General features: G+C 40.4%; 1 protein-coding gene across 1 annotated transcript in view; it reads left to right on the top strand.

Moving 5' to 3' along the window:
- Positions 1 to 18,159, top strand: part of SMC1A (structural maintenance of chromosomes 1A) — a 68,738-nt gene that overhangs the window by 15,498 nt on the left and 35,081 nt on the right. The window contains exons 5-13 of the mRNA XM_053695814.1: positions 5,352 to 5,590; positions 7,729 to 7,987; positions 8,100 to 8,240; positions 8,877 to 8,959; positions 9,090 to 9,297; positions 9,553 to 9,738; positions 9,872 to 10,051; positions 10,366 to 10,512; positions 10,666 to 10,803. Of these exons, the coding sequence (XP_053551789.1) occupies positions 5,352 to 5,590; positions 7,729 to 7,987; positions 8,100 to 8,240; positions 8,877 to 8,959; positions 9,090 to 9,297; positions 9,553 to 9,738; positions 9,872 to 10,051; positions 10,366 to 10,512; positions 10,666 to 10,803 (1,581 nt within the window). The remainder of the gene's footprint in view (positions 1 to 5,351; positions 5,591 to 7,728; positions 7,988 to 8,099; positions 8,241 to 8,876; positions 8,960 to 9,089; positions 9,298 to 9,552; positions 9,739 to 9,871; positions 10,052 to 10,365; positions 10,513 to 10,665; positions 10,804 to 18,159) is intronic.

Here is an 18,159-nt window from a genome sequence, read left to right as displayed (position 1 = left end):
GTCAGCTGATGTTACCTCTAAATCTAAATTGCTTAATATTCCTTTCAAAGGGCAGACCTTATTCGGGCCCGGCTTGAAAGAGATTATTGCTGACATTACAGGAGGTAAAGGTCATGCCCTGCCTCAGGACAAGGCCAAAGCCAAGGCTAGACAGTCCAATTTTCGTTCCTTTCGTAATTTCAAAGCAGGAGCAGCATCAACTTCCTCTGCACCAAAACAGGAAGGAGCTGTTGCTCGCTACAGACAAGGCTGGAAACCTAACCAGTCCTGGAACAGGGGCAAACAGGCCAGAAAACCTGCTGCTGCCCCTAAGACAGCATGAATTGAGGGCCCCCGATCCGGGACCGGATCTAGTGGGGGGCAGACTTTCCCTCTTCGCCCAGGCTTGGGCAAGAGATGTTCAGGATCCCTGGGCGTTAGAGATCATATCTCAGGGATACCTTCTGGACTTCAAATCCTCTCCCCCAAGAGGGAGATTTCATCTGTCAAGGTTGTCAACAAACCTAACAAAGAAGGAAGCGTTTCTACGCTGCGTACAAGATCTTTTATTAATGGGAGTGATCCATCCAGTTCCGCGGTTGGAACAAGGACAAGGGTTTTACTCAAATCTGTTTGTAGTTCCCAAGAAAGAGGGAACCTTCAGGCCAATCTTGGATTTAAAGATCCTAAACAAATTCCTAAGAGTTCCATCGTTCAAGATGGAAACTATTCGAACAATTTTGCCCATGATCCAAGAGGGTCAGTACATGACCACAGTGGATTTAAAGGATGCTTACCTTCACATACCGATTCACAGAAGTCATTACCGGTATCTAAGGTTTGCCTTTTTAGACAGGCATTACCAGTTTGTAGCTCTTCCATTCGGACTGGCTACGGCTCCAAGAATCTTCACAAAGGTTCTGGGCACTCTTCTGGCGGTACTAAGACCGCGAGGAATTTCAGTAGCTCCGTACTTAGATGACATACTGATACAAGCTTCAAGCTTTCAAACTGCCAAATCTCATACAGAGATAGTACTGGCATTTCTAAGGTCGCATGGATGGAAAGTGAACGAAGAGAAAAGTTCTCTCTTTCCACTCACAAGAGTTCCCTTCCTGGGGACTCCGATAGATTCTGTAGAAATGAAGATTTACCTGACAGAGGACAGGTTAACAAAACTTCAAAATGCATGCCGTGTCCTTCATTCCATTCAACACCCGTCAGTAGCTCAATGCATGGAGGTAATCGGACTAATGGTAGCAGCAATGGACATAGTTCCTTTTGCACGCCTGCATCTCAGACCACTGCAACTGTGCATGCTAAGTCAGTGGAATGGGGATTACTCAGATTTGTCCCCCACTCTAAATCTGAATCAAGAGACCAGAAATTCTCTTCTATGGTGGCTTTATCGGCCACATCTGTCCAGGGGAATGCCATTCAGCAGGCCAGACTGGTCAATTGTAACAACAGACGCCAGCCTACTAGGTTGGGGCGCTGTCTGGAATTCTCTGAAGGCTCAGGGACTATGGAATCAGGAGGAGAGTCTCCTTCCAATAAACATTCTGGAATTGAGAGCAGTCCTCAATGCTCTTCTGGCTTGGCCCCAGTTAACAACTCGGGGGTTCATCAGGTTCCAGTCGGACAACATCACGACTGTAGCTTATATCAACCATCAGGGAGGGACAAGAAGCTCCCTAGCAATGATGGAAGTATCGAAGATAATTCGCTGGGCAGAGTCTCACTCTTGCCACCTGTCTGCAATCCACATCCCGGGAGTGGAGAACTGGGAGGCGGATTTCTTAAGTCGTCAGACTTTTCATCCGGGGGAGTGGGAACTTCATCCAGAGGTCTTTGCCCAAATACTTCGACGTTGGGGCAAACCAGAGATAGATCTCATGGCGTCTCGACAGAACGCCAAGCTTCCGCGCTACGGGTCCAGATCCAGGGATCCGGGAGCGGTCCTGATAGATGCCTTGACAGCACCATGGACCTTCAGGATGGCTTATGTGTTTCCACCTTTCCCGATGCTTCCTCGATTGATTGCCAGAATCAAACAGGAGAAAGCATCAGTGATTCTAATAGCGCCTGCATGGCCACGCAGGACTTGGTATGCAGATCTGGTGGACATGTCATTCTGTCCACCTTGGTCGTTACCTCTGAAACAGGACCTTCTGATTCAGGGTCCTTTCAAACATCAAAATCTAACTTCTCTGAAGCTGACTGCTTGGAAATTGAACGCTTGATCTTATCAAAGCGTGGTTTTTCTGAGTCAGTTATTGATACCTTAATACAGGCTAGGAAGCCTGTTACCAGAAAGATTTACCATAAAATATGGCGTAAATACCTATATTGGTGCGAATCCAAAGGTTACTCTTGGAGTAAGGTTAGGATTCCTAGGATATTGTCTTTTCTACAAGAAGGTTTAGAAAAGGGGTTATCCGCTAGTTCCTTAAAGGGACAGATCTCAGCTCTGTCCATTCTGTTACACAAGCGTCTGTCAGAAGTTCCAGACGTTCAGGCTTTTTGTCAGGCTTTGGCCAGGATTAAACCTGTTAGACCCCCTCTGAGGAAGCGTTTGTGAAACGCGCGTCAGGGGTCCGATAGGGGCAGCTTTGTCTCTCCTATCGTCCGTTTTTAACTTTGCTTACTCATGTGACAGATTGTGTACTAAATAGTTAATACTATATCCTCATATCCTTTATTGCATATGTAAAAGTAAAACAGCCCTCGGATTGTAAGGGCTTAGTTAAGTTTAATCTATTTGGATTGAGGATATCTAATAGTGACATATTAACTTTAAGGCTATTATGCTAATCACAGAGTTCAAGTGGTTTTAATTCACAGCTTTTGCTACTTGTATGAGTGTGAGTTCCTTAGCCTAATAAACTATAATGTATGAATGAATGGGAACTAAGTTTTCAATACTATTTTTTTGGAAAAACCTTATGATATCAGTAGATGTGATAGTGTTATTAGACACTAGTGGATTTACTCTCTCTTTATAACTTTGTTGTACTCTCAGTTACAACTAGTTTGTCTAGTTGTTGTCAGGATTAAACCTGTGTTTAAAGCTGTGGCTCCACCATGGAGTTTAAACCTTGTTCTTAACGTTTTACAGGGCGTTCCGTTTGAACCCCTTCATTCCATTGATATAAAGTTGTTATCTTGGAAAGTTCTATTTTTAATGGCTATTTCCTCGGCTCGAAGAGTCTCTGAGTTATCAGCCTTACATTGTGATTCTCCTTATTTGATTTTTCACTCGGATAAGGTAGTTCTGCGTACTAAACCTGGGTTCTTACCTAAGGTAGTCACTAACAGGAATATCAATCAGGAGATTGTTGTTCCATCCTTGTGCCCAAATCCTCCTTCGAGGAAGGAACGTCTTTTGCACAATCTCGATGTAGTTCGTGCCCTTAAATTTTATTTACAGGCAACTAAAGATTTTCGACAAACGTCTTCCCTGTTTGTCGTTTACTCTGGTCAGAGGAGAGGTCAAAAAGCTTCTGCTACCTCTCTCTCTTTTTGGCTTCGTAGCATAATTCGTTTAGCTTATGAGACTGCTGGACAGCAGCCTCCTGAAAGAATTACAGCTCATTCCACTAGAGCTGTGGCTTCCACTTGGGCCTTTAAGAATGAGGCCTCTGTTGAACAGATTTGCAAGGCTGCAACTTGGTGTTCGCTTCATACTTTTTCCAAATTTTACAAATTTGACACTTTTGCTTCCTCGGAGGCTATTTTTGGGAGAAAGGTTCTTCAGGCAGTGGTTCCTTCTGTATAAAGAGCCTGCCTATCCCTCCCGTCATCCGTGTACTTTTGCTTTGGTATTGGTATCCCAGAAGTAATGATGACCCGTGGACTGATCACACTTAACAGAAGAAAACATAATTTATGCTTACCTGATAAATTCCTTTCTTCTGTAGTGTGATCAGTCCACGGCCCGCCCTGTTTTTTAAGGCAGGTAAATATTTTTTAAATTATAATTCAGTCACCACTACACCCTTGGCTTCTCCTTTCTCGTTGGTCCTTGGTCGAATGACTGGAGGTGACGTAGAGGGGAGGAGCTATATAGCAACTCTGCTGGGTGAATCCTCTTGCACTTCCTGTAGGGGAGCAGTTAATATCCCAGAAGTAATGATGACCCGTGGACTGATCACACTACAGAAGAAAGGAATTTATCAGGTAAGCATAAATTATGTTTTTCTTAACATTGAAATTGATTTGTAAAATCTTTTAGTTTAGGCCTAGCTGAGATGAGTCAGATGACAGAAACAGTTCCACCAACTATAGTACCAACAAGATGGAGCACATCTAGTTGGTACTATACTAGTATCGTTACACTGCTAGTATCGTTACTATACTAGTATCGTTACCGATACCAAGTATTTGCATGAGTACTTTTACTCGTGCAAATGCACCGATACTTAAACTGATACCTCCACTTCCTACCCATATGCTATCTTGTGGCGTTTTTTCAAACTGCATGTTCCCATTTCATTTTAAACTGGAGTGGAGACTAAACTAAAAATTGTTTACTACTGTTCTGCGAATACAAATTGCTGTTATTTGTATTATTGTAGTAGAGATCACTGTACCTCGTTCAAACAAACCCCTGAAGTACTGGGCAGTTAATAAACAGATTTCCAGCTCTGGCTAAAATGGCCCAAAAATATCTTTCTGCCCCATGCAGTATGGTGGAAAGTGAAAGACTGTTTAACTTAGAGTCGAACCTCCATACACATGTCAGATTGATGTTATATTCAGCCCTACAACCCAATTGCATCACCCCTTTAAATGTAATATTTTATTGTAATTTTTATTTATAAACATGTTCAGTAAACTTTTGACAAATAAAAAAAAAAAAAAAAAGAATTACAGTCCTTTATAATTATAAATAAGGAATCTTAAATAATTAGTCTGTATTGTGCTTGGTAAACTGTCACATGATATTAAAAAAAAAAAGTATCGTAATTGGTATCGGCGAGTATTTGAAAACAAGTATCGGTACTTGTACTCAGTCATAAAAAAAAATGGTATCGGTGCAATATATATATGTGATAGAAGGCAACGCTCATAGTAGCTTTTATTTAAGTGACGTTTCGGGGACAGCTCCCCTTCATCAGACCAGGATAGATTTAAAAAAAAAAAAAATTATATATATATATATATATATATATATATATATATATATATATATATATATATATATATATATATATATATATAAACATTTATTTAGAGTTTGATGCTTAATTTGATATTTGTGGTACAGTCCTTTTAAACCGTTTGCTAATAAATAACAAGATACATTTGTTCTATGGTTGTTTAAAAGTGGAAAGACTATGGTGTGATTTGTTCATGTCCTTCTTCTCTAGGCAGAACGGTACCAACGGCTAAAAGATGAGGTGGTGCGAGCCCAGGTTCAGCTGCAGTTGTTTAAATTGTATCACAATGAAACAGAGATTGAAAAGTTAAATAAAGAGCTGACCAGCAAGAATAAGGAGATTGAAAAGGACAAGAAGCAAATGGACAAGGTGGAGGAGGAACTGAAAGATAAGAAAAAAGACCTGGGCAAGATAATGCGGGAGCAGCAGTCCATTGAGAAAGAGATCAAGTAAGTGGGGGATGAGCTTATCTAATACCAAATGTTGTACGTCAGGATTTTAGCCCTGAACAGCACATTACATATCAACAATAGCTTACAGTGCAGTGGTGCAAAAATGGAGGTTTTCCATGTCGGTCTCCTTTATGTAATACATAAAAATTTATTTTTTGTCACATACTGAAACACACGGTAAACACTTGTATTTAGAAGTCAATTGAATGGCCCAAACCAGTTTAAGAGATCGTTATCTCAGGACCACATAAGTTTAAGAAAGGATCTGTCAGTGTCCTTAGACAAGTCTCCATATTATCCTAGTTCCCAGAGAGGCTGGCACAGGTAATGGAATAACCATACATATAATAAAAAACCACCATATTGCAATACAATTATTTTCAAGGTTCATCTCTGCTGCAGTAGCGCTTTGCTGTGTGCTAAACCAACCCTGGTAACGTCCAGCCCCCCATTTTTGCATTCACAGAACTGAACACTGAGAATTGTCCCCTCCGCCTCTTGCTAATGAACTCGCACTGGTGTAAAAAATAAAATAAAAAATGCATGCAGACCATATTGTGTGTGTTCTATATGCCAGAGCCCAAACTCCTGCTAGTTATCACAAGCCCAGTGTATTCCAGTCAATGTCTACCAATTTTAACCTCTTTCAGGATACATCTTATGCTACATACTACTTTACATATGCATCAATCTCCACATGTCATAGGGATTTTACATATGCATATTAGCTCATCTGATACTCTACTTTATCAAGGAGTAAATACAAAATAGCTCTCCATTATTAAAATAAATTATTTTGACATTTTTGTTTGATTTAATATGTGTGTTTACTGTAAGTTAGTATATGTATGGGAAGGAGTGTGGCCGTTAAGCTTCGGCTTTTACGCTATTATCATTTATTTGTATAGCGCTGCCAAATTCCGTAGCGCTCGGTACAATGATAGGGGGTATATAATGACAAAGATTTGTGATAAAATACAAAACATAACAAAACTGAACAAATCTAGCACAGGAGGAAGAGGGCCCTGCCCCGGAGAGCTCACAGTCTATAGGTTTAGGGTGCAGAGACATAAGGTTGGGGTAGCTTGTTACATTGGTTGTAGTTGCAGCAGTGAGTCAGGCAGTTCATGTATTAGTTTGGTTCGGATGCGGGATGGAGGAGCGATGGTAAGCCTCTCTGAATAGGTGGGTTTAAAAGGAGCGTCTTAAGCTATATAAGGTTGGAGACAGTCTGATGGAGCGGGGTAGAGAATTCCAGAGGACAGGAGCAGCACGTGCAAAGTCTTGGAGGCGGGAGTGGGATGTAGTGATAACAGGAGTGTAGAGACGTAGGTCAGAAGTTAATCGAAGAGGACGGGATGGGGAATATTTCAGGATGAGAGAGGAAATATAGTCGGGAGTTAGCCCTAACCCTCAAAGCACTCAACAGTCTAATACTTTAAATTGTATTCTGGAGAGTATGGGGAGCCAGTGTAGAGACTGGCAGAGCGGAGCAGCTGATGTAGATCGGCGACTTAGGTGGATGAGTCTAGCAGAAGCATTCATAATAGATTGGAGGGAGGAGAGGCGGTGTTTTGGAAGGCCATTTAGAAGTAGATTGCAATAATCAATGCGTGACAGGATGAGGGAGTGAATAAGTATTTTTGTCGTTTTTTGAGTAAGGAAGGGACGAATTCTGGAAATGTTGTGTAGGTGTGAACGGCAGGATTTGGTAAGCGCTTGTATATGTGGGTTTAATGTGAGTTCTGAGTCTAGTGTGACCCCAAGGCAGCTATGGTACCAAATTATATTGATGGAAACAGTCATTCTCCCCACGCTGTAGATTTTTTTTTTTTTTAAAGCTAGTTAAACTGCAGCCTTTTTTACTAAAGGCCTAATGAGTGTCATTAGTGCAGGACTATTTTGTGGTGATAGGTTTCATGGGCGAGTGCAGATATGAAGTAGTGATTCAGATGTAATGGCACCGTGTTTCGCTGTGGTGCAAAAAGAATTAAAGCTGTCAATACATCTGATGTGTTTACTTTACTCACCTTTCCTCAAAGCCTTGAAATGCCGTAGACTCACCAAGACCTCTTTAACTTTTGACTGCTTTTTCTTTTCTTATATAATTTATTTATCCCTTTTCTTGCATATAGAGAGAAGGATGCAGAGCTGAATCAAAAGCGCCCCCAGTACATCAAAGCGAAGGAGAACACATCTCATAAGATCAAAAAACTGGAGGCTGCAAAGAAGTCCCTTCAGAACGCCCAGAAACAGTACAAGAAACGCAAAGGAGACATGGATGAGCTGGAGAAGGAGGTGATGTCTGTAGAGAAGGCCAGGCAGGAGTTTGAGGAACGAATGGAGGAAGAGAGCCAAAGCCAAGGTCGAGATCTTACTCTAGAAGAAAATCAGGTAAGGGCTTGGCACTTCACCTGTTGGATGCATGGTACGATGCTGCTTCTGCAAGACAATGAATCACTGATGTTTATCTATGCAGTCTCTCATGAGTGTTTCTGTCTGTTAGGTCAAGCAATATCATCGTTTAAAAGAGGAAGCTAGTAAGAGAGCCGCCACACTGGCGCAGGAGCTGGAAAAATTCAACCGTGACCAGAAAGCCGACCAAGATCGTCTTGACCTCGAGGAGAGGAAAAAAGTTGAAACTGAGGTGTGTGCTTTTTCTTATTAATTGTTAATATTTGGCAGCTTTCATTTACTTTACTAAGTGTATGTATATATACATACCATTTATTTTTATTTTTTACTGTTCAGTTAAAGGGACACTGTACCCAAAAAAATTATTTTGTGATTCAGATTGAGCATGAAATTTTAAGCAACTTTCTAATTGACTCCTATTATCAAGTTTTCTTCATTCTCTTGGTATCTTTATTTGAAATGCAAGAATGTAAGTTTAGATGCCGGCCCATTTTTGGTGAATAACCTGCGTTGTCCTTGCTGATTGGTGGATAAATTCATCCACCAATAAAAAAGTGCTGTCCAGAGTACTGAAACCAAAAAAAAGCCTAGATGCCTTCTTTTTCAAATAATAGCAAGAGAACGAAGAAAAATTGATAATAGGAGTAAATTAGAAAGTTGCTTAAAATTGCATGCTCTTTCTGAATTGCAAAAGAAAAAATTTGGGTTTAGTGTCCCTTTAAGGGTGAGTCTCTCTGCTGATTAAAGACATTAGTACTGATCTGTTGTATGATGTCTGTTTTTTTTAAACACTCTTTTTAATGGAAAATTATATATTAATCTGTTTTACGCTATTATTGCCCGATCAATATAATGTTGCCTCTTCTAGGCCAAAATTAAGCAAAAGCTCCGTGAGATAGAAGAGAACCAGAAAAGAATTGAAAAACTGGAGGAGTACATTTCCACCAGCAAGTACGTTAATGTTTGTTTTGCTGCCAGTATCTGTAAAATGCCCAATGTTGTGTATGTGGGCTCAGCCAGCAATTGCCAGTGCTGGTCTGTTCACGTTGATGCTTCATGTAGTGTCTTTTCTATCACTTAGACAATCTCTAGAGGAGCAGAAGAACTTAGAAGAGACCTTGACAGACGAGGTAGAGATGGCTAAGAGGCGAATTGATGAGATCAATAAGGAGCTAAATCAGGTAATGGAACAGTTGGGAGACGCCAGGATTGATCGTCAAGAGAGCAGTCGTCAGCAGCGCAAAGCAGAAATCATGGAGAGCATCAAGCGGCTTTACCCTGGTTCTGTGGTGAGTAGAAAAATGTTATCTAAGGATTCCTCCATGAGCCACTTATCTGCTGCCATGAAAAGTATCTTCAGATCAGCAAAACAAACTATTTCGCCTAATTTTAGAGCAGCATATAGTACTGAGGAGTTGATAGTAGACTCTGCCACCTAGGAACTAAAGTTAAAATTCTAATTTAGATATCGAAGTAGTCCCCCCTCATGAATTTCCTTGTTTTGTCCAGTAAGGTCTGATTTAATCTGATTTTTCTTTTATCAGTATGGCCGTTTGATTGACCTCTGCCAGCCCACGCAGAAGAAGTATCAGATCGCTGTTACCAAGGTACTTGGTAAGAACATGGATGCCATCATTGTGGATTCAGAGAAGACTGGGAGAGACTGCATTCAGTATATAAAGGAGCAGAGAGGGGAGCCAGAGACTTTTCTCCCTCTTGATTACTTGGAGGTAACAATAGTTTCTCTCTACTTTTTAAAGAGATAAGATTTGCTAATACATTGTGAACCTTGTACGTTGGCATGTGTGTGATGCGTGCCGCCTTGTATGATCCAATGTTTGTGTATAATTATTTCTATCACAGGTCAAACCCACAGACGAAAAGTTGCGTGAGCTGAAAGGGGCAAAATTGGTGATTGACGTCATCCGCTATGAACCTCCACATATTAAGAAAGCGCTGCAGTATGCCTGTGGGAATGCTCTAGTGTGTGACAATGTGGAGGATGCACGTCGGATTGCTTTTGGAGGACACCAGCGACACAAGGTTGAGGCTGACTGCTTTCTCTAATGTAATATTTTACAATGTACGTATTGGAGCATTTAGGTTTTGCCAGGACCACAAGGAAATAGTAGCTTTGTTTCTAATATTCCACAAAAGTAATTTGGCTGCACAATAAGCTCCACCACTGCTTTACAGCACATTATTCTGTGTTCTAGTCCTCATAATAAACACATACTTTTACACCATTTACGTAGTGTGACCTGGCTTTAAACATCATTAGTTAAAAATTCACAGTAGTTTAGAGTCCTTAATATAAAGCAATATGGATGTGCAAACTAATCGCCTGTTATTTGCAGACTGTCGCCCTGGACGGCACCTTGTTCCAGAAGTCTGGTGTGATCTCAGGAGGTGCCAGTGATCTGAAAGCCAAGGCCAGACGGTGGGATGAAAAAGCTGTGGATAAACTTAAGGAAAAGAAGGAACGTTTAACTGAGGAGCTAAAGGTGAGAGGTTGGGAATAAAGAAACTTGTATACAAATGATTACATGTTTGCTTTGGTCCCTGTCTATACGCTGTGTGACAATGGATATTTTTATTGCTTGAAAAGAAGCAATGAAATTACGAACCTATTGACACTATTATTTTTTTTTTTACAGGAACAAATGAAAGCTAAACGCAAGGAAGCAGAGCTGCGGCAGGTTCAGTCTCAGGCTCACGGCTTGCAGATGAGGCTTAAATATTCCCAAAGTGATTTGGAGCAGACCAAAACACGCCATCTGGCAATGAACATGCAGGTATGTGTCGGCATGGAAAGGGTTCTGGTAAATAAGACGGCTGTTCCACTCTTTCCTCCGTACCACAATCACTTTTCATTTAACTTTCCTGCTTATCCATCACCTTACTTTTATAGAAGAACTTCTATTTAGGATTAAAGATTTTTTGATTTTTTTTTTGTCAATATGGATTGTACAAGAGTGCAGCAAATATAAATAGACTGGAGTAAACTATATTGTTACCCCTATTAGCAAACTATTAATATGGTTTTATGGGTTAGTGATGGCTGTTAAGGAGTAAGCTCAGAAACATAGAATTTGACAGTAGATAAGAACCAAAAAGGCCCATCAAGACTACCCATATTACATGTTACTTTTTTATTAGGATAGCCTTATGCATGTCCCAGGCATTTTTGAATTCCTTTACAGTCTTGACCACCTCAAATGGAAGTTTATTCCATGAATCCACCCTTGCTGTAAAAAAAATGCTTTCTCACATTTCTCCTGAATCTGCTACCCTCTAACTTTAGATTGTGACCTCTTGTTTTGGTATTTATTTTTTTGTCCCTTCATATATTTGAAGGTTTTTGTCATGTCGCCTCTTTCCCTTCTATCCTCTAAACCAGCGGTTCCCAACCTTTTTTCTCTCCCGTACCCCTTGATTAGGCTTTTCATTTGAGTACCCCCCTCTCCATTACCCCCACACATCCCTCAAAATAAAGGAAGCACTTTTTTATAGGGGAGGTAAGCTATACCTGAATTGCATACGACTGTACGTGTATCAACAGGGTTAAAGCTCAGATCTCATTGTCAGGAGGAGCCCTGCTGTGTGGCTGGTGCCCCTGACAGCTGCCTGGTTGTCCCTAAATTTAACAAGGCCCTGGGGGGGAGTCAAAGTGTAATGATCATAAAAATTAATATTTAAATTTGTGAGATCAGATCGATATTAACCACCCAGCCACTATGGACGTTTTTAGTTGGAAGTGAAGCAATCTGAATCAAGCAAGCACTAGCAGCAGTACTTTACTTACCAGCACTGACTATAACTTATTTGGGGATGCAGACCCGCCTCACCTGTGTGACTCGCTACCTCCACGACTCTACCACACGTGTCCATGCAGCTATGCTGCTGCAGTGCCGCTTCTAACTGCGCACTTGCAGTCAAAATTTTGTGCACGGGGGTGGGTGGAACAGGAGGCTTGGCTGTCTGGGGACACAAGGTGATCATTAATATGTGGACCGGAGTCATCCACACCCGGTCCACATATTTCAGTTGCAGGGGCTACCATCTGCCTATATGCCAGGCCAGGACTTCACTTGTCACTTTCCGGCTGAGCGCTCCTTCCTTCCACAGTTCCATGATGGATATTAGTTGATGACCCATTGAGAGTGCCCCGACCCTCCCCCGCATCTTCTTCCATTACCAATTATATTTTTTGCGTACCTCTAACTGGTCCGCCAAGTACCCCCAGGGGTACGCTTACCACAGGTTGGGAACCGCTGCTCTAAACTACATATTTAGATCATGGAGTCTTTCTTTATAAGTTCAATATATTTAGACCATGTACCATTTTATTAGCCCTCTTTTGGACAGCTTCTAGTTTATTTATATCTTTCTGAAGATATGGTCTCCAGAACTGTACACAGTATTCCAGATTTTGTCTAACTAATGATCTGTAAAGTGGCATAAGAACCTTGCAATTTCTGCTACTAATACCTCTTCCAATGTAACCAAGTATTCGACTGGCCTTACTGGCTGCACTTCTGCATTATGTACCATATTTTAAATTATCTGAAATATTTCCCAAGTCCCTTTCTTTAGTTACAGTCAGTAATGTACCATTGATAGTATAATTGGCCTTAGGGTTTTTGGATCCTATATGCATAGTTTTGCTCTTGGTAATATTAAATTTCAGATTCCATTTATTTGACCTGTCCTCTAGTTTTTGTTAATATCGCTGTTCATTTGATCGACCCCTGCTGGAACATAAACTCTGTTACAGATTTTTGTGTCCGCAAACAAGTAAACCTTCTCCTTAAGCCCACTTCCAATATTACTGATGAACATGTTAAACAAAACACTGACCGTTGGGGAACACCACTAGTAACCGACGCCTCATTTGAATGTACTCCATTAATTGAAACCCTCTGTCGTCTATCTTTAAGCCAGCATTCTACCCACTTAACAATCTTAGCATCTACTCCAATGCAATACATTTTGTGAATAAGTTTGTTTTGTGGGACGGTGTCAAATGCTTTGCTAAAGTCTAGATATGCAACATCTAAGGCTCCTCCCTGGTCTATTATTTTAGTTACATGGTCAAAGAAACCAGTTGGATTAGTCTGACATGATCTTCCAGCAGTGACACCATGCTGTCCTTTGTCTTCTAAGTTGTTTGTCTGAAGGAAAGATACAAGTCTTTCCTTTAAAAGAGTTTCCATTAATTTCCCTGCAATTGAGGTCAAACTGACTGGCCTATAGTTAGCAAAAACTTCCCTGCTACCCTTTTTATGAAGAGGGACTACATTGGCAATTTTCCAGTCTTTTGGAACAACTCCTGTTAGAAGTGACTGATTAAATAAATCCACTAATGGAGTAGCTATCACGGATCAAAGTTATCTTAGAACCCTTGGATGAATATTATCTGGATTACTCACATGATCATTTACAGCAGGGGTGGGCAGACTTTTGTAAGATGAGGGCTGTCTCTAATTTATTCCAAGTGACGTGATCACCTAACTAAAATAAACAAAAAAAACACCAGTCTTGATGATAATAAACAACACAAAGAATAGTCCAGCACACACTGTATTTCTTTTTAGTGACACGATGAGTCCACGGATCATCTTAATTACTAATGCGATATTAACCTCCTGGTCAGCAGGAGGCGGCAAATAGCACCACAGCAGAGCTGTTAAATAGCTCCTTCCTTCCCTCCCACTCAAGTCATTTGACCGAAGTTAAGGAAAGAAAGGAAAAAACAAGGTGCAGAGGTGTCTGAAGTTTACAATAACCCAAAACCTGTCTTACAAGAACAGGGCGGGCCGTGGACTCATCGTGTCAAAAATTAAATTTATTTGGTAAGCATAATTTTTCTTTTTTATGACATGATGAGTCCACGGATCATCTTAATTGCTAATGGGATTCAATACCCAAGCTAGAGTACACAGATGATACGGGAGGGACAAGACAGGGAACCTAAACGGAAGGCACCACTGCTTGAAGAACCTTTCTCCCAAAAGCGGCCTCAGCCATGGCAAAAGTGTCAAATTTGTAAAACTTTGAAAAAGTGTGAAGAGACGACGAAGTTGCAACCTTGCAAATCTGTTCCACAGAAGCTTAATTTTTGAATGTCCATGAGGATGCAACAGCCCTCGTGGAATGAGCCGTAAACCTCTCGGGAGGCTGCTGTCCAGTAGTCTCATACGCAAAACGTATGATACTCTTCAGCCAAAAAGAAAGAGAAGTAACCGTAGCTTTCTGTCCCTTACATTTTCCTGAGAAAACCACAAACAAAGAAGAAGACTGACGAAAGTCCTTATTCGCCTGCGGGTAAAACTTTAGAGCATGGACCACGTCCAAATTGTGCAGAAGTTGTTCTTTCTGAGAAGGAGGATTAGGACACAGAAGGAACAACAATCTCCTGATTAATGTTCCGATCAGAAACAACCGTAGGAAGAAATCCTAACTTAGTAAGTAAAACTACCTTATCTGAATGGAAAAAAAGATAAGGAGACTAATACTGCAATGCCGAGAGCTCTGACAGTCTGCGAGCAGAAGAAATAGCTACAAGAATTAAAAATTTTCAAGATAACTTAATATCTAAGGAATGCATAGGCTCAAACGGAGCCCCTTGAAGAACTTTGAGAACTAAATTAAGACTCCATGGAGGATTAACTGGTTTGAACACAGGCCTGATCCTGACCAAGGCCTGACAAAATGATTGTACATCTGGGATATCTGCCAGACGTTTGTGTAACAAAATAGATAAGGCCGAGATTTGACCCTTTAGGGAACTCGTCGATAAACCCTTCTCCAAACCTTGGAGAAAAGACAAAATTCTAGGAATCCTAACTCTACTCCATGAGTAGCCCTTGGATTCACACCAATAAGAGATATTTACGCCAAATCTTATGGTAAATCCTAGTTACAGGCTTATGAGCCTGAATCATGGTCAGAAAACCCCTGCTTGGATAAAATTAAGCGTTCAATCTCCAAGCAGTCAGCTTCAGAAAAGCTATATTTGGGTGAAGGAAGGGCCCCTGAATCAGGTCCTTCCTCAACGGAAGTCTCCAAGGTGGCAGAGATGCCATCTCCACCAGATCTGCATACTAAATCCTTCGATGCCAGGCAGGCGCTATGAGCAAACAGAGGATATAGGTATGCTAGACTGAAGGTCCAAGGGACCGCCAGAGCCGTGGCCGGACTGTTATCCGATGGACGCTTGTCCGACGGATAATATTCCGAAAGACATTTATCCGGCTGCTGGGTGGGAATGAAGCTTAAAAATCACGGTTTTAGCTAAAACATTTTTAATAGTGGACTGACAAAAGACAATTAAATCAACTTATATATATATAACATATATATAATCATCTTTGAGATATATATATATATATATATATATATATATATATATATATATATATATATATATATATATATATATATATATATATATATATATACACTCTATATTAACTTATAATTATATTATGTGTTAAAAGTACATCGTGAGGGTAGGGACCCATGGATAGGTTCCCAGAGGCAGTTGCGGCACCCGAGCCACTGATTGTAGCAGAACATTTTGGATCGTATCTGCCCTCGGCCGAATGTATCTTGATTTATTTAAGTAAATCTTATATATTATGTGCTATTGACTTAAAAGGCTAATCTTGAGTATTCACTGTATTTTTCTAAAATTTTCTTTATCCTGTTTATGATTTCATATATTTTTTTTGGTTTTCTCAGTTCAACTCCAGAATCAATTTTTTCAATTGTTAACTCCCATTCTGCTTGTTCCTTTCTTATTTTTGAAACTAGTCTGCAAATGCTTGGGTGGGTTATAGAGATTCGTTGGTCAAATGCTCTGTGCCATCCTTCTAGAGAGTTTTGTTCTAGGTAACCCTAGTTTTGTTCTTTCAAAAGTGTTCCATATCGTAATATCGAAAGTAGGTTTTCTTCTTGTACCTTGTTGTAGTTCGCCAATCCAGGTTTTTTTCAAAATAATTTAAAAATTCAGATAAAATGTTACTGTTTGTTTTTCTATTGATTTTACAAAGTCATTAAATGTTTCAACTACATCTTCCACTGGCACAAATGCTAATGCTTCTAAGCATTTTTATGATCAGAGCATTTTTTTTTCATTATTATACCATATTTTTAAGCCCAAAGATTGTATTTTTCTCCACAGGCATTGGGAAAAATGGAAAAAGCATCCATAAATTATTGTATTTTGTAAAAAATTTGTCAACCAATTTATTGCTGCTCTTTCAAAATCTACAGTAATTGATATAGGATTGATATCTGGATTTTTTTCTTTTATAATACTAAAAATTAAATTTATAAGTTTCCTGATTTTTATTTTTTGATATGCAGTATACTAATGGTATGGTATGGTTATCTTCTATTAAAACATGTATTGTATACAACTGTAAACCTAAAGGAGCTGAGTCAAATGTTCCGTCACAGAGCCAGTGTTGTTTTTTTGAAAGATCTACATTTTTTTTAGTAGACCGAATGATTAAATGTTCACTTTCGTGCATGATGAAATCTTCTCCTCTGGTTGTTTTTCTTAATTCATCATTTAAAATGTTTCCATTTGGTGTTGTTAGCTGTCGACGTACCATTCTGGCAAGAGTTTCTTTTTTTAGGTAGAGCTCCTGCTGCTTCAAGGGGGAAATTAGATGGGCAATTTTGTATTATGCTTGATGTTACTTCTGAATTTTTAGCAACTTCTTTTATTTTTTCAATTGTTTTCATAGATAAAATTCTTGCTGCATTAGGTGGATGTGAATGATTTGATGCATCTTTTTCAATTATTTTATTAATGGTTTTTAGCCTTCTTCCACAAAAACCTTTTTTTTCACATCTCCAATATGTTACATTTTCTTTTTTTTTTGTCTACATTGTATGCATAACCTTCATATAACATTTTTCTTCCTCCTTTACACGTCTTTATGAACTCCATTTTTTTAATTTGATATGTTTTTTTTAAATTTATTTAAGTGTTTGTGTTTTTTTTTTTTACCTCAGTAGCCACAATATATATTTAAATTATCTGCTTTTTTACTGATGACAATTACGCAATTGCGTGATTGCGTGATTGTGCTGTTCGGCGTGCAGTCGGAAGCAGTGTATCTCGCACATATGTCTGACGGACGAATCTGCTTCGGCATTTTGTCCGTCGGCATTTTGTCCGAGCACCCGCCAGAGCATCTATTAGTTCTGCCTCGGGGTCCCTGGACCTCGACCCGTATCTCGGGAGCTTGGCATTCTGTCGATGCCAAGAGATCCAATTCCAGCTGCCCCCACTTGAGAACCAAGTTGAACACTTCTGGATGGAGTTCCCACTCCCCCGGATGAAAAGTCTGCCTGCTCAAGAAATCCGCTTCCCAATTGTCCACCCCTGGGATGTGGATCGCAGATAGACAGCAAGAGTGGGCTTCCGCCCACTGGATTATTTTGGTTACTTCCATCATCGCTAAGGAAATCCTCGTTCCTCCCTGATGATTTGATGTAAGCCACAGAAGTTATGTTGTCCGACTGGAACCGGATAAACCGAACCGTGGCTAACTGGGGCCAGGCCAGGCGAGCATTGAAAATCGCTCTCAGTTCCTGAATGTTTATAGGAAGAACAGACTCTGACCGAGTCCAATCTCCCTGAGCTTTTAGGGAGCCCCAGACTGCCCCTCACCCTGAAAGGCTGGCGTCTGTTGTCACAATCGCCCAAAATGGTCTGCAAAAGCAAGTTCCCTGGGAGAGATGATCCAGAGACAACCACCATTGGAGAGAATCCCTTGTCTTGTCCAGAGTTATTTGAGGAGACAAGTCTGCATAGTCTCCGTTCCATTGTCTGAGCATGCTTAACTGCAAAGGTCTGAGATGGAACCAAGCAAACGGGATGATGTTCATTGCCGCCACCATCAGCCCGATTACCTTCATACACTGACGGCCGAGGAATAGACTGAAGGACTAGGCAAGTATCGATAATCTTTGATTTCCTGACTTCTGTCCGAAAAATATTCATAGACAGGGAGTCTATTATGGGTTCCAAGAAGGTTACCCTTGTGTCTGGAACTAAGGAACTCTTTTCCAAATTTACCTTCCACCCGTGAGTTCTCAGAAAAGATATCACCATGTCGGTGTGAGATCTT

The sequence above is a fragment of the Bombina bombina genome, chromosome 12, assembly GCF_027579735.1.
Source record: "Bombina bombina isolate aBomBom1 chromosome 12, aBomBom1.pri, whole genome shotgun sequence".
NCBI classification, from domain to species: Eukaryota; Metazoa; Chordata; class Amphibia; order Anura; family Bombinatoridae; genus Bombina; species Bombina bombina.
The sequence above is the reverse complement of the archived record's forward strand: the minus strand, read 5'-3'. Positions and strand labels throughout refer to the sequence as shown.